Below are 24,385 nucleotides of genomic sequence, written 5' to 3'. Positions count from 1 at the left end.
TAAAAGAAATTAATGTTAACCAATAGATTTTGGGTCTTGTTAACGAGTGCCCCCGGGGCACTCTTTAAGGATCCCAAATTTAGCAATTATTCCTTCAAGAAGTCATCTATTACAATTTCCAATCCATTAAATACACAACTTTTCATAAAAAAAACTTACCATTTAAAGTGCTTAAAGAGTGCCCGGGGGCACTCGTTAACATTTCCCCAATATTTTTTGTAAGATGGGGTTTTGCTTTTGAGTTTACAATCATTTATATAGTAACTAATGAAGCTTAAAACACGTGAGTGCTGCATAATGAATTGTGTCGTTTACAATACGTTTTTTTGAGTCAAACCCTGCGTGGTATAAAAACATAATATTCATATAGACATTAATTATGAGATTTTTCCTAGTCTATGATTCTAAGAAGAAGAAGAAATCTGCCAAAAGAAATTCTAAGAAAAAACAGGTTAAGATCATCTCCATTTGTAATTTGTTCCATTTGTTGCAATTTGGAGAGAGATAGACACAAAAAAATAAGTGGTGGGTCTTATCACTAAGTTGATCCCACCATCATTATTTTTTTTGTGTCTATCTCTCTCCAAATTACAACAAAGGGAACAAATTACAAATGGAGAGGATATTTACCCAGAAAAAACAATACTAGTAACTCATTTGACTTGGTATGGTGGTGTTGACATTAATTATGAGACCTTGATTATTTAAAGGGAAATGTTAACTTGTGCCCTTGCGGCATAAGTTAAGGAACCAAAAGTAGAAGTATTTTCTTGAAAATTGTGCATTCAATGTTTTGAAAGTTTCAAAAGTTATCTTTTCAACATATAATTTATTACTCCCTCCGTTCCTTTTTAAGTGTCTCTTTTGGAGAAATATTTTGTTCATATTTAACTGTCACTTTCAAAGTTCAATGCATCATTAAATGTTGTTTTACCAATATTATCCTTTGTTATTTATTGCGGAGAGAGAAATATATGAAATGAGATGTTAAATTAATAAGGTCATTATAGTAAAAGTATAACTTATTGCATTAAAAGTAGAAACAATTATTGGTTGTCTTGTTTTGTGTAAAATGTCAAAAAGTGACAATTAAAAAGGAACGGAGGTAGTACTTAATTCTATTTTAAATTTCTTAACTTGTGCCCTTAGGGCACAAGTTACCATGACCCTTATTTAAAATTCACTCCGATTGGATGAAGGAATGGCATGTTCACTGAAGTTGGTGACTTTATCAAACCGATTACCGAGCACCATTACAAATAAGTCTTGTTTAGATGAAAAGTTGGTTATAAGTTTCACTTAATAAATGAGTTTGTTATTGCCTATTCCTAGTTTCTTTCACTAAGAGAAATGTGATCACCAATAACTTTGACGTTATTTTACTTTGTGCCTCATCCGAGATATTTGTGTTACTTTATTCGTTTGATGGGGGAGCTAGCTTATGGTGTGATCCATAGCCAAATGCCTTGCAAATGATTCATTCCTTATGTTGGGGAGAGATTAATAGTACAAACTTCTCCCTTTTGGGATAGCATGGCCTTGGGAAGAGTCTTATTAGCGCTTGATCCCCTCATGGAGAGAGTCTTTTTTGATTTGTTGTGCTCGATCCCTTGGAAGAGTCTTATTAGCACTCATTCCTTGGGAGAGTCTTTCGGATTTCTTGTGTTCGATCCCTTGGGAGAGTCTTATCGGTGTTTGATCCCTTGGGAGAGTGTTATTGGCGCTCGATTCCTTGGGAGAGTTTTTCTTATTTGTCTCTTTATTTGGGTGACCTTTAACGCCAATTACTCCTAGTCAGGAGGGTTAGACACGCTCATGAGCTTTTAATCATCTTGTTATTTGATTTCGCTCCTTTAGAGATTCTCGTTGGCCTCATGAGGTAATTTGACATCGGTTGTCTTTTTATTGGTGACTCGTTTGCTTTTTGGCTCCTCAATTAGTAGCTCGGTCTTTTCGGATTACTCGTATATTTTTTTAAAGAAGTTAAACTAATCCATCGAAATTGACATTAAAGAGAATCGAATATGAGATCTTAAGAGAAGATTTTTCACATTTTATTCGTAGTTCCTGCACCATAATCAACCCGAGAACCAATTTTATCACGTGCTGGACAAAATCTGATAAGAAGATATTTTGTCCTTGTAATAAGACAAAATGTTGTCGAGAAACAATGCCCTAGAGACGTAAAATATTGCACATATTAATAAATGAGTAGTGATATTTTGACATCCATTTGATGACAACTTTGTTGACAACCTTGTTTTTCTCACTTCTTATTGGTCAAAAACAATGGAGAGAGAAAAAGGAAGAGAGAGGATAACAACATCATGTGAGTATGAGAGAGAAAGTTGTCAAAAAGTGGTTGTCAAAATATTATTTCTCTTAATAAATTCATCATGCTTTGAAACAAGATGGACATGTCTCTAAATTCAAGTTACACTTCTAAATCGAACCGATAATGATGCCAGTGAAGCTTATTTGGTGCAACGGAGCGTTTTAAAGGGTAACAAGCTTGTGAGGACATTCAAACAAACATAAGCATATATAAAGATTTTTTTTTTTTGGGTTAATTATGTTTTTGGTCCCTACAAAATGGCGACCTTGTAAGTTTAGTCCTTACTTAATTTTAATAGCATTTTTAATCCCTACAAAAAATTTCTACATTCAATATTAGTCCTTACTCAATCCAAATTTGTTTAATTTATGCTTAAACTCTTAAGTTTTTCAACAATTTTTTACAGGCATGTTAAGAACGTTATTAAAAGGTCCTCCGAAAAAAATATCACAAAAATTTGATTTCTACGTCCATATTTTTGTTACTTATATCTTAAACTTTTGTCGTTTTAAAAAATTCATATTTAATTTATTTCATGTTAAAAAATTATAGATTTTAGTAAATGAACCGTTCATAGTGTTCTAAACTTGTATAAAAAGAATCGTTAAAAAATTTAAGAGTTTAAGGATAATTAAACAAAATTTATTTTAGCAGGGACTAAAATTATAAGTAAATTTTTTTTTTGTAGGGATTAAAAATGCTATTAAAATTAAGTAAGGACTAAACTTACAAGGTTGCAACTTTGTAGGGACCAAAAACATAATTAACCCTTTTTTTTTTTACGTTTACAAGCATATACTCCCTCCGTCCCTATATCTAAGCACCCATTTGATTTTATTTTTGTCCCTAAATGTAAACCCCTTTTCAAATTACTAGATGCATTTATTATTTTTTTCCTAAACATACCCTTAATTAATACTACTAACTTGTCTTGAAATATGAAAAGTCAAATTTAATACACATACAAACAAAGGACAATTTGGTAATATTAACACACAAAACAGACACATTAATTACACTGACAACTTTTCTTAAGAAATGTGAAAAATGTAAAGGGGGTTACATATAGGGACGGAGGGAGTAGATAACAAGTTAGGGTAATAATCAATCGTTCATTTTATTATTATAACTAATATAACAAGTTAAAGTTATAACTAAAAAAGTTGTAAAGTTGTTGTTCCCAAGTCCTAACTCAACTGACAAAAATATCAAAATTGCTAGTTCGACGTTGTGATTGACTTCGAACCCCAACTTCTTCAATTGTTTGTGAGTTTCCAATGACTCTTAACATTTCGTCTATCAACCAAAAAATAATTTGTAAAGATTGACAGGCTATATGTCATGTGATTTGTGTGGGTGGTCTATAAGTGTTAGTGTGACTCGTTTGTTTGGTTTACAGCAAGAATGGTTTTATTTCACCAACAAACTAAGAAATAGAAATTAATTACATTAATCCTACTCCAAACAAAATAATAAATAGAATACAATAATTGATCATCGGATATAAAACAAACGTGCAACTGAGAAGATCGTCAGAACTTTTTGGAGGCTCTCGTTGCTTGCCGAATTTCGTCGGAGAAGATGATGGATGTGTGGCCGGGAAAGGTTTTGCCTTTGTCCAACTATGACACCAATGTTCTTGTCAAGAAGTGGGATTTAGATCTAGTAGGTGATACATCAAACCCTAGGCCCTGAAGGTCAAAGTGATTGTGTTTAGGGTTAGTCATCGACCTTTATATATAAGAGAAAGAGTGTTACTTTTCCCACCCTATGGCCTTCTCGCGCGCCCTGCAAAAATTCCAAAAATACCCCTGGTCCGGATTATGTTTTTCAGACCAGATTGTTAGTGTTTCCGGATTATAAAATCCGAACAAAGACGATATGAATATTTTGTGTCTTTCTTTGATGTCAAGGGTCTCTGTTGACCGTTATATGAACCCCACACAAGCTGAAATGCTATTGCAGGGTTCATAGAAACGGTCAACAATGACCATGACACCACAAACACTCCTACAAAACTTAAAAAATTTGAAGAGAATGGCAGAAAAGAGGTGAAGAGAGTTCCGGAAATTATAATCCAAACAAAGACGAAATGAATATTTTGTGTCTTTCTTTGATGTCAAGGGTCTCTGTTGACCGTTATATGAACCCCACACAAGCTGAAATGCTATTGCAGGGTTCATAGGAACGGTCAACAATGACCATGACACCACCGACACTCCTACAATACTTAAAAAATTTGAAGAAAATGGAAGGAAAGAGATGAAGTGAAGAATGAATGTATTTGTTGAAGATGGAAGCCTATTTATAGCCTTAAACAAGTCCTAGGTCATTAATACAGTCAATGAAAACGTGTTAGTAGTTGTAACCGTCCAACCACTAATTGATGGCACTCTTTCAAAAGAAGCCAAGCAATCTTTCAAAAGAAGCCAATGCTGAAGCATTCCGGATTATACATTCCGGAATGTACTTAGCCCTACAAAGAAGTGCAAACGTTCCCCTCGTTCACCATAAGAGCACCATAATCGCACTAATCCGGAAAATATATTTCGGAATTCAAAGGTGCATTCCGGATTGTATATTCCGGAACGCCTCAGTGACATGGCCGGTGGTCTGCACTACACGCATTTGTCGGTGGTCAAGTCAAAAAAACGTGTTTTACCACGTTTTTTGACTGCATTAATGGTTTCGCAACCATTTTTCACCCACCCCTCCCTATAAATACCCTTCCAAACCCCACCATTTCTCACACCATCCCTCTCCTCCTCTTCTTCCTTCTACAACCATGGTTTTCCATCGTTGGCCTTTCATAGATAAGGGCCTCGTTGAAAACTTTCAGGGTTTGTATGAACGGTCAATGAGGATGGAACCGCGCTGCAACGAAGGACGGTTCATCTGAGGGTCATGTGGGTTAGTGTGGTTATTAGCTTCGCCTGTCGGGGCGTAAGTCTGAGCACCCCCCACCTCCCTCAGGGGCATTTGTTTCTTCTTCCCGCCCTCCTCTTCCCACCTCCTCCGGTTTTCCTCCAATAGCCAAGCTACTGCTATGTCCTATCACATAGCAGTGGTTAGGCTCTTAGGAGATTAGAATTAGGCTCTTAGGAGATTAGAAATAGATTTAGGATGTTATGTAATAAGCTTAAAAAGCTTGAAAATTATTGTAATGTATTGTTCATATATTAATAAAATGAGTTGTTTTTATGTTTGTGTCTTTTTATTTATGTTTTCTATTTTATTCGCATTTTATTTTACGAATTGTAGAGCTTAAAATTGCAAAAGTTCTGCTAAAATACATATTCGGATTTTATAATCCGGAGACATCTGAAAATTACTAACAATACATTCCGGATTACGGAATCCGGACTAGGGGTAAAATTGGAAAAAAATAGGGCGCGCGAGGAAAGCCATAGGGTGGGAAAAGTAACACTCTAAGAGAAATTTAAAGTTTCATTGCGCTTGTTGCTAAAGCATAGTTTCCTTGCTCCTAAATATTTGTTTTGGGCCGGCTAGACCTTGCTCCCCAAGCCATTGGGTTTAGGCGAGAATGGAGATATGGAGAGAAGAGTTTTTCTTCTTCATTAATAATTATCTTAAAATTTAACACACAACACCTGGCCAAAAATTAATTCGCCATGTTGTAAAAATATGGCACCTTCTACTAAACTCGAACTTTTGCTAGTTGGGTCTTAAACACTCTTAATACTCCATCTGTTTGTTCATAGGGAAATGCCAACAAACTTGTTAAGAATTTTAAAGTAGAAATTTTTTCTTGGAAATTGTGTATTCAGCCTATTGAAAGATTAAAAAACAATTTTTTCTATCTTAGGGAGAGTTTGTTGTTCATTTGAGTCCTTTAATGTTTGAGAGATTAGTCTCTGCAGTTGCGCGCAAAGGATGCCCGATTTACATCCAAAAATATAAACAAAGTGAGTAATACAAAATGTAGAAGGGAAATGTTAACTTGTGCCCTTGAGGCATAAGTTAAGGAACCAAATGTAGAAACTTTTTCTTAAAAGTTGTGCATTTAATGCTTTGAAAGTTTCAAAAGTTATCATTTAAATATAAAATTTATTTATTAATTCTATTTTAAGCTCCTTAACTTGTGCCCTTAGGGCACAAGTTAACAGGACCCAATGTAGAAATGTGCTCAAGATGTGTAAATTTATGACTTTTTTTGATGTAAAAATTCTAATCCAATCATTATAATTTATGATTATTGACTCCAAAAAAGAACCAACGTTTCTGCATGTCAATCCACGAAATTGTGTGCTTCAAGTTTCTTGTTATATTGCCAGACATGATCTCACTTGTTAAATTCATGACCACTCATGAAAGTTGCAAGTATATGTGTCCACATGCCAAAAGCTACATCATGCTAATGCCTTCTATCATTATTTGCCGTTATTGCATTAAATAGATGTTTTTTCCTCTTAACGAAATAAAGCTTATAAAGTGTGACAACAGTAAGATAAGTTTGGTCAAATCATTAATAAAAAGAAGGACCCACCCCAAAAGAAAGTAGAATGATCTTTGTTTCATGAAGGGTATCTTATGTTCTGTAAGGATGGATCAAAGGGCCAGACCATTTTTTTTTGGGACCATTTAGTTATGGGAAATGTTAACTTGTGCCCTCGAGGCATAAGTTAAAGAGTCAAAAGTAGAAACTTTTTGTTGTAATTAATGCATTTGAATTTAATTTCTTTATTTTTAATTAGTTGAATGCACAAAATTTAAGAAAAAGCTTCTACTTTTAATTGCTTAACATGTGCTCTAAGAGCACAAGTTAACAAGACCCTTTAGTTATATACTCAAATTTCTATTTTCTAGTTGTATGTGTATATTTTATAAGAGAAAGGCAAAGAGTGTTTTTACGACACTCTTTAAAGACTTCATATGAAAAGTTTTTATAAAAATATGTGTATATTTTGAAGATTGAAGTATTTAACTTTTTTAAAAAATAATTTTTTTAATTTGAAATATTTAGCACCATTTATATAAGGGTTAAATATGTTTTTGGTCCCTATAAAATGGTGACCTTCTAAGTTTAGTTCTTACTTAATTTTAATAGCTTTTTTAATCCCTACAAAAAAAAAATTTACTTATAATTTTAGTCCCTGCTAAAATAAATTTTGTTTAATTATCCTTAAACTCTTAAATTTTTTAACGATTCTTTTTATACAAGTTTAGAACACTATGAAAGGTTCATTTACTAAAATCTATAATTTTTTAACATGAAATAAATTAAATATGAATTTTTTAAAACGACAAAAGTTTAAGATATAAGTAACAAAAATATGGACGTAGAAATCAAATTTTTGCGATATTTTTTTTGGAGGACCTTTTAATAACGTTCTTAACACGCCTGTAAAAAATTGTTGAAAAACTTATGAGTTTAAGCTTAAATTAAACAAATTTGGATTGAGTAAGGACTAATATTGAGTGCAGAAATTTTTTGTAGGGATTAAAAATGCTATTAAAATTAAGTAAGGACTAAACTTACAAGGTCGCAATTTTGTAGGGACCAAAAACATAATTAACCCTTTATATAAATACTATATAGTTGTATAGGCATAAATATTCTTTCTTATGGGTTAAGTTGTTACATGAGCTCTAATAAAGATGAATAATTTAGAAGACCCGAGTTCAAATTATAACTGAAACAATTTTTAATTAGATTTTATTTTTCTACGTTCGAATTTCATATTACTAGTATTTTTTTGTCTAAGAATCAAAAGATTTATATGAACAAAATCTTTACGATTTTTAACGTTATTGAATTCTCAAGGTTGAATCCAAACTCAGTTGGTAAGTGAAAGGAAAATTTCATATCAAGTCTATGGTCTTGGTGTTTTGCTATTCATAAATTTATAGCATTTGAACATTTTGATACAACATGTGGGGTACCCATTTAAAGTAGAAGACAACCTTTTTTCCCCTCCTAATTAATATTGTAGAATAGTAAAATGTATCATTCTAATCAAACACAATTTAGAGCATATGGGACAGAGGTATTGTACAATTTTCATGGTGTTCTCAAAAGGCTAAGGGAAAGCAGGTAGTAATAATAAATTTAATTTTTGGTAGTGGGTTATTAATAATTGAAGAGTTTGAATAATTTGCAGCATGGGATATTACACCCTCTTAGCTGCTTATATGATTGAACCAATTTGAATTCAAGGATCACAATATCAAAGTTCATTTAATTGATAATGAAGTGTAAGATTGGAAAGAGCATTTTACAGCTACTAATCTATTATATATAAATTCCTTAATATAGGTGCTGCTAGCCAATAGAAAAATATAGGACCCCCAAACTCCAAAGTATATGTGGTCCATAACTTTGGACCCTGCATTTTGAGCTTTCAATTGACCAATAAAATAGAAGTTTATTAAACGGGGAAGGAGTAGATTATGGAAACAATTGAGATTAACTAGGGACTTTTTGAAAATAAAGTAATGAGCTATGCTATTAAGCCTGTTAGTTTATACTCCACTAGGTTTTATATATATTCTAGTATCCTTTTGTAATGTTAAGATATTGATATTTTATGAAACTCTAGTCGTCTTTGTTACTCTCTCTGATTATCTATATTGTTAACATAATATCAAAGTCTGGTTATGTAAGTTAGGTTTCGAAGATTTACCAAAATTATAGAAAACCTTAAAACTCATAGAACACTAACAACGGTGCTTATAGATTATTGACTAATGAGATTCTCACATCATCGAAAGGAGTCGAACTATCTTGTGAGGTATGAGTCGGTTAGACCAACCTCCATTGTCAAAATAATCATAATCATAATTAAGAAAAACATATCACATGCATGTTACATTATATAATGTGTTATTACTATATGCACACAAGGACTAAAATAGGTCGTTAAAATACATCCCATGTTCCCAAAAGGAGCTACAGCACAACCATAATCACTTCATAAATTTTCTAATTATTTTTTAAAAAAAATGAAAACTATATTGGCCCTTGTTTCATTACCCTTATGACTATAAACAACTATTCCTAAACTTTTGAGCTCTAGAGGTCCCAAAAAAACACATTTAAGTACAATTGAGGGTTGAATAACTACCGACCAATTCCCATTTCTTTGTGAGTTGGGATCTCTATTTCTTTGATAGTTTACTACGTACTCATTTTTCATTGATTAAAGGACTAAGTCATTGAACATTTATGATTGGTTTGTGAAGTGTCGTGTTAGGGAATTAAGATGAAAATTATGACTAAACAGATCATTTAGTTAACCTTTTAGGAGGGATTAAATTTTAATTTTTAGTTCTATGATGATATGATAACAAGAGGTAAGAGCAAACTATATGCTTCAAAACCGTTTGATGCAAATTAGATTGACATTGGGCTGAATAGTAGTAGTAATTGGTAAATGCCTATTTTCCAAGAAGATTCTAAGAGACATATCACATGGATTTATCATATAAAAACTTTCATGGACACCCATCTTTTCGTACATCTAGCTTAATTCATATTAGTAGACGTTTAATTCAATTTACATTAAAAATTATGGTTAATTTATACGGTTGAATCAACCTAATTTTACCAGTTGAATCATGAGAGTAAGTCCAACGTAAATTAACTATTTTATCACAATTCCACTTTTACATGGTTATTTTAGAATTGATAGATTTAATGTAAAATTTACACTTACAATATGGTACAATCATCAAACTAAAAAAAGCAAAAGCTCGTTATTAATTATTGAATCAAAGAATAAATCAAATTAGAATTAAAAAAAGGTATTTATTAATTCATTTAAGGACACTCACAAGAGTCACAAGTCACAACTATTGTGTAGTCAACGATTTCATAGCAAATAAGTCAATAGTCATCATGGTTTTGGTTTACGTTTCCATGTTTTTGTTTTTGTTTCTATTTTGTTTTCTAATATATATTTTGGTGTGTTGCAAATGACCCTTAGTCATATTCATCGTTATGAAACTTTATAAAATGTATTGTTTTATAGGATAAACTTTGTCTAATATGTATAAACAGATTAGTACTGTATTATGTAGAAACTTATTTTCTATCGTCGAATTATTATATTTTATTATATTTCATTTAATTTAAGGGTCATCGAGTGCCTCGGAACCCTATTTAAGGATTATAAAATAATTTTTTTAAGAAAATCAAAAATTTTAATTTTTAATGTATTGATTACACAAATTTTTATAAAAACTAGCCATTTAAATCTCTTAAAAAGTGCCGCAGAGATGTACTTGTTAGTATTTCCCTTAATTTAATAGTAAAATGTATTGACTCAATAGTAGAAATAATAGTGTGCATGGTACAAGACATTTGGCCTTTGTACACCATAAATTTACTCTCTTTTTTGTCAAGTAATCTACTAATTATAATTCACCTTACAAAGTGAATCAATGAGGTGTTTGAAGTTCGAACTCTGGCCCCGGCATATAACAACATATTGTCCTTACAAATTTAGTTATGTTCACGGAGACAATTTACTCTTTTCTTTTTCAATAATGAACATTAAACTAATTTAATGTACACAATTTTTGATCATAAAGTAATTCCAACCCGACAAATAGCATGGAAAATTGCATTGAACCGGAATTCTAGGCTAGGGCCTATGTATCAAAGGGGTGTATGAATATCAACAGTGTCCCCCATTACATTATATTGGGTCCACTGGCCCAAAAATCATGTATAAAAGCCCATTTTAAAGACATTATTATGATTGATGGGATGACTAAAGTGTTGAAAATATGGCTATTTGGATGTGACTTTGCAAAGTATTAGGAATGTTTTTGTAGGCTTACTAGTGGTCTTTGTGTATACTTCCAAAGTGTACGTGTGATAGTGATAGACAAGCATGTATCTTGTGTTGAGGTGAGATTTTAGGTCATCATAGCTTGGAAGATTTTGGTGCAAAATGTTTCACTTGATTTTGTCATTCTAACTACTCCTAATTAACACATACAATAATTTTTATTTAATTTTTACCTTTTAAAGCTTCCTTTATTTCTTTGGAAATTAGATGAAACCAATTTTTATTTTTTAAGGAATAGATGAAACCAATATTATATGGCTTGAATAGGTGGATGGTTAGTGGTAAATGAAGTGAGTTTATCTCATAATAATAATCAATGAATAAAAAAACTAATATTGAAACCGAAAAGAAGATTCCAAAGCATAACTTGTGTCATAATATGATAAAAACATTAAATTCATAATAAAACTGAAAATTAATCTACATGAGTTGATAAATTGAGAAATTGGATGGTGATGGAAGTGACCTTTCATATATTATGAAAATATGTGGACAGAGGAACTTGAGAATGAAATATATAGTTAAATTGATATTTATGGTAGGAGTGTTGTTTTAATTTGACCGATACAATTAGGGAACGCTTGCTCCATTTTTGTGTATTATACGTACAATTTGGTTTGTGATAATTGATATGATGTTTCTAATTTCATGAATGGTTTTGATGATCATTTATGCAAGCGACACAAATTTGCATCTAAACTAGGGACCACAAAAAATCTTATTACAAATAATGCACATATATTTTTATTTTTTATATTGTGTTATAAAATATTGGGTTAATAGTGTTTTTCACCCCTGTAATATAGGCTATTTCTGGTTTTCACCCCTGTAATATTGGGTTAATAGCATTTGCATCTTCATAGTTGTGTTAAGACAATTGTAAATTGCGCGAGGCCATCATTGTCCCCCCACTTGAAACACTTATACTTTGACTTGTCACCGCCCTTTGAGTTTCCAAGTTTTCCTTTACTTCCACTTCTTCCTCTTGAGACATTCAAAAATTCACCATTATCATTAAAATTAAATTAAATTGTTATTCCAGTATACCCAAAACATTAAATAGAATTTACTAATCACATTCTTCTTCAAAATAATTGCTTTTTAAATTGTTATTTCAATATATCAAAATATATACAAAAGAACTTATTCGAGTGTATGTTTGGATCCACTTTTAGAAGGGTCAAAATTGATTCATGGTGTAGAATTGCTTTTGACATGTTTGATTGCTTATGACTTTATTTGATTTTGCTTTTTAGAATTGATTCTACTTGAATCTATAATTTGTAACTTTTGATTCTAGAATTGATTTCTGCACATAAATTATAACTCAACTCATTTTTACATAAAATATGTAAACATAAATCACTTTACCTTTAACTCATTTTTAGTCGAAATCAATTTTACAGAATCAACTCACTAAAAATCAATTTTTCTCTCCGCATAACAACACATACACGGAATATAGTGCCCCTTACATAAATATTGCATGTCACTTTGGAAAAAAAATTGTGACAAATTATAACCACTTTACAATATTAGTAAAATATTAATGTTTCTTTTCTTATCATATATTTACTATTTGTTAATCTATCTTCTTCTAATTCTTTTAATTTTTCTTTTCCATATCATTAATGAAAAATATTTTGGTAAAATCATTCATAATTTATATCTTTTAATATACTATAATTAACCATATTTCTTAATACATATTATGAATGTGATATATAGTAAAATACTCGGGAGCTAATGCACAATGAATTTCACATTTTGATGGCACAAAGTTTCATGACCATTATTTAGGCCATTTACAATGGGAGAGTTTTTCTCTTTAAGACTTAATATCTAACAAGTATCGTCACTTGATGCAGAAAAAGAGAGTACATAATAAGGAGATGTGTTTTGTGAAACACTTTATCTTCACGTGAGATTCACATTTTTTTAATATTAAAATAGAATGATATACAGTGAGTGTTTAGATTGGAGTTTGCATCATGTTTCTCATTTCCAATGCACTTATGATGTGATTTTTGTGAAGCTACAATTGCAAGCTTCTACGCAGTCGTACGTTTTGTGCTGCACATTTGGACGTTGTTCCAAACATGGGCATAATTATTTGTAGATGATTAATGTATCACATTTAAGAATTTTGTTTAAGGTGTTAAATTGGAAAGATTGAATACTTGTTATATACTATTATTAAAAAATTACAAATAAATGATGTGTATACATGTGATTCATTTAAGTACCATCAAATGAAAGTGTCCACTCTCAATGTTGTTAATATTTTCTTTATGGTAACCCAACACGTAACACTTGAGTGGCATAGAATTGGTCACATATGCGACTTTGACCAACCACAATGTCACAAGTGGCTTCTCTCTCTCTCTCTCTCTCTCTCTCTCTCTATATATATATATATATAGACACACACATCTATCACACACACAAGGATTATGACATTGTGATTGAGCCATGTCACAATGTCAACAATTCAATATCACCCAAGTACTATATGTAACCCAACACGGGTTAATATGTAGACGTTGACTTTAGACGTTGAAGGGTGCTTCTATAAAAATTTTAGATTCGATTTTCCTCTATGTTAATTTCGATAGACTAGTTTCACCTTAATTTTTTTTTTTTCCTTTATGGCTTTATCGACCTTATGTTGATTGAATCACATGCTCTTGTAATTTACAACCACAATTTAAAGTGTTCACACTATAAAAACACACATAACCCTCATCTCTCTCTTCTCAAATCCATGTTCTCTTCTCTCCACTTTGACCATTGTCCAACAACACAACACAAACACACTTCACTTACCAACTCATCACTTTCTCCCTCTAGTTTCTAGTACTTCAACTTTTCCTTCCAAAACAACTGTTTTTTTCCTTCTTCTTTCAAATGTTGTTAAAACCAAAAAACAGACATTGACACTTCCTTCACTACAAAAGACACTAAAAGTGTTGCATCAGATCTCCTTAAAATGCTCAGAAAATATTCACATTACATTTACTTCACTTCTTGACTAGCCCTTTATTCCAAGATCTCTTTTTTCATTGCATTCAACCATTTTCCATCATAAAAATCCAATTTTTATTTAATATATCACCTACCCTTTATTCAAAATCCAATTTTTTCATCAAAAAACTAAGTTTTTCATTGTTGGGTTGGTTCAAAATTTCCAATGGCTGAAGCTTCTGATGTGAAAGCTTCATTGCCTGAAGCAGAGAAGAAGAAGGAACAAAGTTTACCATTTTTTCAGCTTTTTTCATTTGCTGATAAATATGATTGGATTCTTATGATCTCTGGAAGTATTGGTGCCATTATTCATGGTTCATCTATGCCTGTTTTTTTTCTTCTGTTTGGTCAAATGGTTAATGGTTTTGGTAAAAACCAAATGGATTTGAAGAAAATGACTGATGAAGTTTCCAAGGTATAACAAAATTCAAAATTTTCCATTTCATTCAAAATTAATTTTCCATTTCAGATCTATGTGATTCTATGAAGCACAGACACTTCTCGGATTAACCGTGTCCCAGTGTCAGACACGTGTCCGGTGTCCGTGTCCATATCAGTGCTTTATATTGTGATCTAATTAATATATTTTTTTCTTCTTATGATCATCATTGCAGTATGCACTTTACTTTGTGTATCTTGGCCTTGTTGTTTGCATATCATCTTATGCAGGTATGTTATTTATTTTTTTTCCTTTCATTTTTTCAATTTATTAATATTTTGTTTTCTCTTTCTACTTTTTCATTTAGTTGTTTTGGTCCCTAACATGTGAAGAAGATTGATTAAACTTACTTGCAGGACCATAAACTTTTCATAGTCTTTGTATGTGTCTTTGTTATCTTATGTGTATGTTTGTGTGTGTGTGTTTTTTAGCCACTTCACATCAAAAAAACATACTTGTGTCATTTTCTTCCTTTCACTTGTCAATATTGCCTAACATTATCTAATAAAATTCCATTCTTCTCATCTATATCATCATGTATTATGAATAATTAATTAATGTATGGTACACATTTTTTGTTACACAAATTAATAATTAAACTACCATACATAAAATTCAATAAAAAAAATCAGTAATTAATATTTTTTATTTATTTTTACTAATTTACCAGAGATTGCATGCTGGATGTATACTGGAGAGAGACAAGTAAGCACCTTGAGAAAGAAGTATTTGGAGGCAGTGCTTAAACAAGATGTTGGATTCTTTGATACAGATGCTAGAACAGGAGATATAGTTTTCAGTGTATCAACTGATACACTATTAGTCCAAGATGCTATTAGTGAGAAGGTGCTTAATTTGATGAATTTTCCATTTTTAATTTTTTTTTATTGGGTTAAACATGTTTAGTTAAGTCATTTTCAAGTTTAGTCCTTGCATTAATTTTGTTCAATTTTAGTCTTGTTTTCCTTTTATATGCATGGACTAAAATAATTATTTTTGTAATCTTTAATAAAAATAAAGACTTAAATTGATTAACTACTTTGTATGAATAAATTTCTTATAGAGATTGAAAACATAATTATTTATTTTTAAATTTTATTTTACCTTGATATTAAAAAGAAAAAGATAACTAAGGAACTATCGGCTTGGGACCTTGAAGTTTACTCCTCTCAAGGTCTTAGGTTCGATTTTTTTTGGTGTCAATTTCGGTGAGCTAGTTTGACTTGTTAAAATAAAAATACTAGAACTGTTGCCTTATGTGGTTGTTGGTATCCATTAAAGTGGGCCCCTTTTATGATCATAGCTGAAAGTGGTGCATGTTAGCAAGTCAGTGTTTAACGTGCTCCTGAGGAGGTTGCTGACATTATTAGTTTTTTTTCCTTAAAGAATTGTGTAGTATATAGTACTAACATTTATCTATGTAGCACATACACACTCGCCATATAGGACACCGACACATGTCGTTCACTAGACACATATTTGATATCAAGTATTACATAGATTATAAAAGGGGCACATGCATAGTACTAATCTCTATGAAGCACATGCGTAGACGCCAGATACGATACTGATACTGACATGTTGGACCGGACTAGACACACATTTGCTTTGAAGTGTTACACAGACTAATATTGGTTGGTTGAACTTATTTTGGTGTGTATGTGCAGGTTGGGAATTTCATACATTATCTATCAACTTTTCTGGCTGGACTTGTGGTTGGTTTTGTGTCAGCATGGAGATTAGCCCTTCTCAGTGTTGCAGTGATTCCTGGAATTGCTTTTGCTGGTGGATTGTATGCTTATACACTCACCGGCCTTACATCAAAGAGTCGGGAATCATATGCAAATGCTGGCATAATTGCCGAACAGGTAAAAGATTAATTCATTGTGAATGAACATGTTTCTTTATATGAAAAGTAACACAAAATTGTTCATTTATTTTTTAAACAGTTTTAGGAAAAAGCTTTTCAATCCTTTTTACTTTTTGAATACAAGCAGTGCATGCCGATCCTTATGAATTTGTGACATGTTATGAATTCAAAGAATGTTTTACTTTAAATGATGTGTTTTAATGTGCATTATTCATAAAAGTTCCTAACTTTTTTCTTTTTTGAATAAAGTAATAATCAAGAAGCATGATGATGATGGTTGTGTGTTGCTTTAATGCCAACTATAGTCTTTGCTTATAATTGAGTATTTGAAAGGAACTTAATTTTTTTCTTGAAAATTAATGTGTTTCTGATTAAAAATTCTGCTAAAATCAAAACTCTAAATCATTTTCCATACTCATTGGTACGGAAAATGACATGATTAAAAAGTTGAACCGATTAATGTTGGGGACTAAAGAAATAACTTCATTGTTATTTTTTGTTTTTAGGCTATTGCTCAAGTTCGAACGGTTTACTCTTATGTTGGTGAGAGTAAGGCGCTGAATTCTTATTCTGATGCAATACAAAACACATTGAAGCTTGGATACAAAGCAGGAATGGCTAAAGGTTTAGGCCTAGGATGCACATACGGTATAGCTTGCATGTCGTGGGCGCTAGTTTTCTGGTATGCCGGAGTTTTTATCAGGAATGGACAGACCGATGGAGGCAAGGCATTCACAGCTATTTTCTCTGCCATTGTTGGTGGAATGTGAGTGATCAATTTCATTTTTTGAGTTTACTATTTAAAATATAATAAGCGTATAATCACTAAATTGTACAAATAAACTACGCTATGCCTAACGGGCTTGATTAACAGGTTGAATACGATTTGTGCTTATATTTACAAAATATTAGAAATGTTTGGTTGATTGTGACATGTTGTTTTGCTTCAACAGGAGTTTAGGCCAGTCGTTTTCAAACTTAGGTGCATTTAGCAAAGGCAAAGCAGCCGGATACAAATTGATGGAAATCATAAAGCAGAAACCAACCATAGTTGAAGATCTATCAGATGGAAAATGCTTAGCCGAGGTTAATGGCAACATTGAATTTAAGGATGTTAGTTTCAGCTATCCGTCGAGGCCGGATGTGATGATTTTTCGGAATTTCTCAATCTTTTTCCCAGCCGGTAAAACCGTTGCGGTCGTTGGTGGTAGTGGATCTGGAAAGAGTACCGTTGTTTCCTTGATCGAAAGGTTCTATGATCCTAATGATGGTAAATATAACTAAAATTAAACATCACTCTTTTGAATATGTTGAAATTTCTATTTCGGGTGAACAATGAACAACTTTACTGATCTTTCAAAATGGCTAAACAGGTCAGGTTTTGCTCGATAATGTAGACATTAAGACGCTACAGCTAAAGTGGTTACGTGATCAAATTGGATTGGTGAATCAAGAGCCTGCACTATTTGCAACTACCATTCTTGAAAACATACTCTATGGAAAACCTGATGCAACAATGGATGAAGTCGAAGCCGCAACTTCTGCTGCAAATGCTCATAGCTTTATTACATTGCTTCCTAATGGTTACAATACTCAGGTTTATATTTTCAAGCATAACAAAATTTTACCAAAGTACTTTTTTCGGCGTAAAATTGACCAGTCATACTAAATCGATGTTATCTGGTCTGTTATCAGGTTGGTGAGCGAGGAGTTCAATTATCTGGGGGACAAAAGCAAAGGATTGCAATTGCGAGAGCTATGTTGAAAAATCCAAAGATCCTTCTCTTAGACGAAGCAACTAGTGCTCTCGATGCAGGATCCGAAAGCATTGTTCAAGAGGCTCTAGACCGTCTCATGGTTGGTAGAACTACCGTTGTTGTTGCTCATCGTTTATCAACCATTAGGAATGTCGACAGTATTGCTGTTATTCAACAAGGAGTTGTCGTCGAGACAGGAACGCATGAAGAACTTTTTGCCAAGGGAGGAACCTACGCTTCTCTAATTAGATTCCAAGAAATGGTTGGAAATCGAGATTTCTCGAACCCTTCAACTCGTCGGAATCGCTCGTCAAGGTTGAGTCATTCCCTTTCAACTAAGTCGTTAAGCCTTAGGTCAGGAAGCCTGAGGAACTTGAGCTACCAATACAGCACCGGAGCTGATGGTCGAATCGAGATGATCTCAAATGCCGAAACCGATAAGAAAAATCCGGCTCCAGATGGATATTTCTTCCGATTACTCAAAATGAATGCGCCCGAGTGGCCTTACTCGATAATGGGAGCTGTTGGATCTGTTCTTTCTGGATTTATCGGTCCAACTTTTGCTATTGTTATGAGCAATATGATTGAGGTGTTTTACTATAGAAACTATGCATCCATGGAGAAGAAAACTAAAGAATATGTTTTCATATACATTGGTGCTGGAATTTATGCTGTTGGTGCTTACTTGATACAACATTACTTTTTTAGTATCATGGGAGAAAATCTCACCACACGGGTTAGAAGAATGATGCTTGCAGGTAATGACTTATTTTCTTCATTGATGTATATTAATTATTAAGAATGTTTTGAAAATAGTTTACAAATGGTTAAACAAGTGTTTTTAGTGCTTGAAAATTCGTACAATTTTCTTCGAACATTTATTGAAAACAATATAATCTTATAAATATTGAAATTGTTATTTTTGCTTTAGCTATTTTGAGGAATGAAGTTGGATGGTTCGATGAGGAAGAGCACAACTCAAGTCTTGTTGCCGCTCGCCTTGCCACTGATGCCGCTGATGTGAAGTCAGCCATTGCTGAGAGGATATCAGTAATTTTGCAAAACATGACATCTCTTCTCACTTCTTTCATTGTTGCTTTCATTGTTGAATGGAGGGTTTCTTTACTCATCCTTGGAACTTTCCCTCTTCTTGTTCTAGCAAATTTTGCTCAGGTAATTCACACTTCAACTTGCACATCATTGCATATCAATTTGTTTAACTTTCATTAGTCTAGAAATCATGCATTTGACTTGATCATGGAATTTTGACCGATTGTCCGATCAAGATCAGAAGATTTACATTCTTACTTTGGTAAATTGATTCAAAATATAAAGTCAAAACGTGAATCGTGTGATCTTGATTTGATGGTATAAATTGACAACCGCATGATTAACGCAATCAATCATGCATTGAAAATTGATATATCCTTGTATTCATAAAAGTTAGTGTATGGGTGACCATTGAATGCAAATATGTTTTTTTTGAAAATCCAAAATATTGAGTTTAAAATCTTGATCGTCTGATCTTGATCCAATGATTACTAATATGCTGACTGCATGAATTTAAGATATCGTGATTGCAAGCAATCTTGATTCGTCATGCAACAAGAAATGTTTGACCGATCGACTTACATTGTGACTTCAGTACATTAGAACGTGGACCGTCTGATCTTTGATCTAAAAAGTTCAAATGAATGTAGAGAATTTGAATCCCATTTAATATATTTTTTAAAATTTTTAAATTTGCATGTGTTGACCCTAAGAGTAGAGTAGGGTCCACACAAGGGTAAATTCTAAATTTTAACATTAGAGGTTCTTACTTTATTACTAGTATTTGATCCCTTACCTTACAATATAGTAATACTTTCCCTTTTACTCCAGTGTAAGAATCTAACTTCACAAAAAAACTGTCAATAAACGACAAAAGCTAAAAGAACTAAGACCCTACCCTAGTTGAAGGATGCACGTGCTTCCTTCCAGTTCTGTGCACTAAATGCAGTGATGTACTAACTTATTTTTTGGAATATTAAAAGCACATTAATTGCACTGAAAAATTTATTTAATATATATGGGGTATGTATAGATTCCATACCTGACCATCAACTTTGATACAACAGTAGACTAGTCTTCCTACACTTTCAACATTGTGTATATAATATTCCCTCATCTCAACCCTAGTTATAATAACACCCTTTGAAAAAAAAAAAATTGTTGGGAAGTATAAGTCCCTATGCAAGTTGCTATGTACATTTATTGTTATTTTTTCGAACATATCACTTCTTGATATTACTATTAGGTCCTGCTAATGAGTGCTAATGAGTGTCCCTGATGAATTTTTTAAGCATTTTAGAAGAAATGGACACTTTAATATACAAAGAGTATTTTAGAAAGACCTGCATACAAAATGGACACATTAAATTCTTTACATGTTATCCTAATAAATTGTGAAAAAAACAATATGTATTTATAATTAGGGACGAAAAGAGTATATTCCACCAAACGAAAAATCACTTTTTAGTTTATCTGAATAAATGATGTATGTGATTTATAATCTAGATAGACACATCATTTATCCAATAAATTAAAAAAATGTTTTTTTATTATAATAGTATTATAATAATGACCGGAGAATATATATATATATATATATATATATATATATATATATATATATTAATATTATTATTATTGGTTCTAGCAATTTTGCCAACTGTCTTGATGCAGATAAATATATAATGTGTATATTAATAAATTAAAATTAAAATATATAATTTGTAAAGTGAGAAAAAGGCCTACATTGGTATTCATGAAAGAAAAATAAAATACTGTTTGGCCCACGTTTGTTAAGGGTATTTTTTGGGTATTGGGTTGTGGAAATTCATACCATGTCTAGAGGAAACTTCATTATATAATTTTTTATTACGTATTACTCCCTCCGTCCCATATTACTTGACCTATTTCGAATATTTGCACTATTCATATACCATGTTTTGACTCTATTTTTCTACTAATATATGAAAACAAAATATAGCATATAAGATGTTAGATTCGTCTCGATTAATATTTTCAAAATATCAAATTTTCGTAATTTTTTCTACTAGATTATTAAAGAAATTTAAGTTTAAAATTGTGCATTGGTATACGTGACAGAGTTAAATAGGTCAAGTAATATGGGACGGAGGGAGTAACATATTTTCATAAAATCATAAACCTTTTAATTTGTCTAGGAATTTGCACCTTTTTGCCCTTCCTACCCGTGACCTTTTCAGTCTTTTTCAGGTCTACTTAATGTGTCTAGACATGTGACCACTATGTTACATGTACACACATAAAATGCTACTATTTGGTTTGTTTGTTTTTTATAAGGTTGTGTGTTTAGTTCCAAGTGTTTTAACCATTAGAGATTTGAACTATGCACGTGAGATCATGTGGAAGATTTCTTCAATTACATGTCTCACTTGTTTATCAATAATAATACTAATATAATAAGAGCACTCGTTAACATTCTCCGGTATCAACTGAGTTATGCTCACGAGACGCATTACAATGTGTTTATATCTCATATAGTATATATGTTATTTCATATTAAAAATAACATGAAAGTAATATAAATTTCATGAATCATTTTCAAACTAATGGTATCAAGTATCAACCACTTTCTAGTGTCCTACAATTTGCGCATGCTTTAGGCACAGAACAAAAAAATAGATTGATTGGTAAGTAAGGAATGTACCTTCCAATATATGAAAGTCTTTAATGCAGTTGGTGATGTCCTTATGATATCAACAATCTGTCCCTTCTATAGGACCCACTCTTTATGTCCTTTTAAGTCTTTTCCTTTGATTTTGCTCAAATTCATTCACACCCTCCTTTGAACCTTGTACCAAATTCCTTTGCCTTATTTATATCTTATATCTTTCATATACATGTCTTCAATTATTAAAGTTACCGTTATTTTTGGTAGTTATATTATTTATCACCTTAAGGATGTGACTCTTGTCTTGCATGGATTTATTGTTTAGTCTTATACCTAAGTCACATTTGTAGTATTTTTTATTTTTGAATTTTGATCAAAGTAACATTTTATTTAATACATTTGTAGTAAGTTTTTTTGATCAAAGAGATTAGAAAGAAATTCCTTAAAGGATTTGTTTAGAATTTTATGTTGTTGATTAAGTGCTAAGACTTGTCTTTGGATTTTACAGCAACTATCTCTCAAAGGGTTCGCCGGCGACACAGCGAAGGCTCATGCAAAGACAAGCATGATTGCAGGAGAGGGAGTAAGCAACATCAGAACAGTTGCAGCATTCAATGCACAAAACAAGATGTTGTCCATCTTTTGTCACGAGCTACGTGTCCCTCAGAGCCAAAGCCTTCGTCGAAGTTTGACATCAGGACTCTTATTCGGCCTCTCTCAGCTTGCCCTTTATGCATCCGAAGCTCTCATTCTATGGTACGGTGCACATTTAGTGAGCAAAGGCCTTTCCACCTTCTCGAAAGTCATCAAGGTGTTTGTTGTCTTGGTGATCACAGCGAATTCTGTGGCAGAAACTGTTAGCTTAGCTCCGGAGATTATACGTGGTGGCGAAGCTGTTGGTTCAGTTTTCTCAATTCTTGACCGATCAACTCGAATTGACCCTGATGATCCTGATGCTGAGATGGTTGAATCAGTTCGTGGAGAGATTGAACTTAGACATGTTGATTTTGCATACCCTTCAAGACCCGATGTGATGGTGTTCAAAGATTTCAGCCTTAGAATTCGCGCAGGTCAGAGCCAAGCACTTGTCGGGGCAAGTGGTTCGGGAAAGAGTTCTGTTATTGCATTGATAGAACGTTTCTACGATCCACTAGTCGGTAAAGTTATGATCGATGGAAAAGACATTAGGAGGTTGAATTTAAAGTCTTTAAGGCTTAAGATTGGTTTAGTGCAACAAGAACCGGCTTTGTTTGCATCCAGCATTTTCGACAACATTGCATATGGCAAAGAAGGCGCAACAGAAGCCGAGATAATCGAAGCGGCTCGTGCTGCCAATGTGCATGGATTTGTAAGTGGTTTGCCCGAAGGTTACAAGACGCCAGTTGGCGAAAGAGGTGTGCAACTCTCTGGCGGTCAAAAGCAAAGGATCGCTATTGCAAGAGCTGTTCTTAAGGACCCTGCAATACTCTTACTCGACGAGGCAACAAGTGCACTTGACGCCGAATCCGAATGTGTACTACAAGAAGCCTTAGAGAGGCTAATGAGGGGTCGAACCACCGTGCTCGTGGCTCATCGTTTGTCAACGATTCGAGGGGTTGATTGCATTGGTGTCGTGCAAGACGGTCGCATTGTCGAACAAGGAAGCCATTCTGAACTCATTAGCAGGCCAGAAGGAGCTTATTCTAGACTCTTGCAGCTACAACATCATCACATTTGAGATTTTTATTTGATAAAATATGATCATGATAATGACTTTGTGAGTTGATGATAATTATGTTTGGTCCCATTAACCTCATGCTTCGATTTTTCTATTTTAGATGTAGATATGTGTTCTTTATGAGGTTTGTACCTTAAGGACAAAAGTGCTCTATTTTCAATGGAGCATCAAGTATTATAATATTATTAATCATATTTCAAAGGTGCACAAGCATGTTATCTATCTGTTTTTGTTTTAGCCTTTCTTGTACTTTACTATTAATATAATTCAGTTCCAACAATTGCATGTTGTGTTGCCCTTTGCCTTTTTCTCCATGCATGTGTGTTTGTCACATGATATATATTTTTTAGTTGAAGATAAACACAACTTTTTCTGAGGGTCCCTAAGAAGGACTAGTAGCAATGCTCATATATCTTTTTAACAATTTGGATATAGAATAAGTTGAGACATATAGTGTTAATTATTATTGGTCATGAGGGATGGATGGAACATTTTTTTAATACATGCTTTTGAATCTCTAGGATGAACCACTTGATGTTGTCTAAAAGGATTTTCTTCTTTGGCAACTTATTCAACTCAAAGGAAGCTTTGTTACCACAAATAACCAAAAATGAGTGCACCTTTATATCTCTTGGATTTGTGGAGGGGGTATGTATGATCCATATACTTTAGGGTAGGGCATGCTTGAATTCACTTGCCAAATGATTATGAAGACTTAAAATTGATTTAG

The 24,385-nt window shown here is 32.6% G+C and overlaps 1 protein-coding gene across 1 annotated transcript; it reads left to right on the top strand.

Annotated features, from left to right (window-relative positions):
• The first annotated feature begins 13,909 nt into the window (after positions 1–13,909).
• On the top strand, positions 13,910–23,877 carry ABCB19 (ATP binding cassette subfamily B19). Its single transcript, XM_085720493.1, has 10 exons — positions 13,910–14,590; positions 14,790–14,844; positions 15,285–15,460; positions 16,282–16,482; positions 16,991–17,250; positions 17,438–17,754; positions 17,858–18,081; positions 18,180–18,999; positions 19,173–19,414; positions 22,447–23,877. Exons 1-10 carry the CDS (start codon positions 14,342–14,344, stop codon positions 23,653–23,655), a joined length of 3,753 nt encoding a protein of 1,250 aa, XP_085576619.1. The 5' UTR covers positions 13,910–14,341; the 3' UTR covers positions 23,656–23,877.
• Positions 23,878–24,385: the final 508 nt, after the last annotated feature.

The sequence above is a fragment of the Medicago sativa genome, chromosome 6, assembly GCF_051527215.1.
Source record: "Medicago sativa cultivar Bolivia chromosome 6, Bolivia_mono, whole genome shotgun sequence".
NCBI classification, from domain to species: domain Eukaryota; kingdom Viridiplantae; phylum Streptophyta; class Magnoliopsida; order Fabales; family Fabaceae; genus Medicago; species Medicago sativa.
Note: the sequence above shows the minus strand (reverse complement) of the source record. Positions and strands in the feature narration are given on the sequence as shown.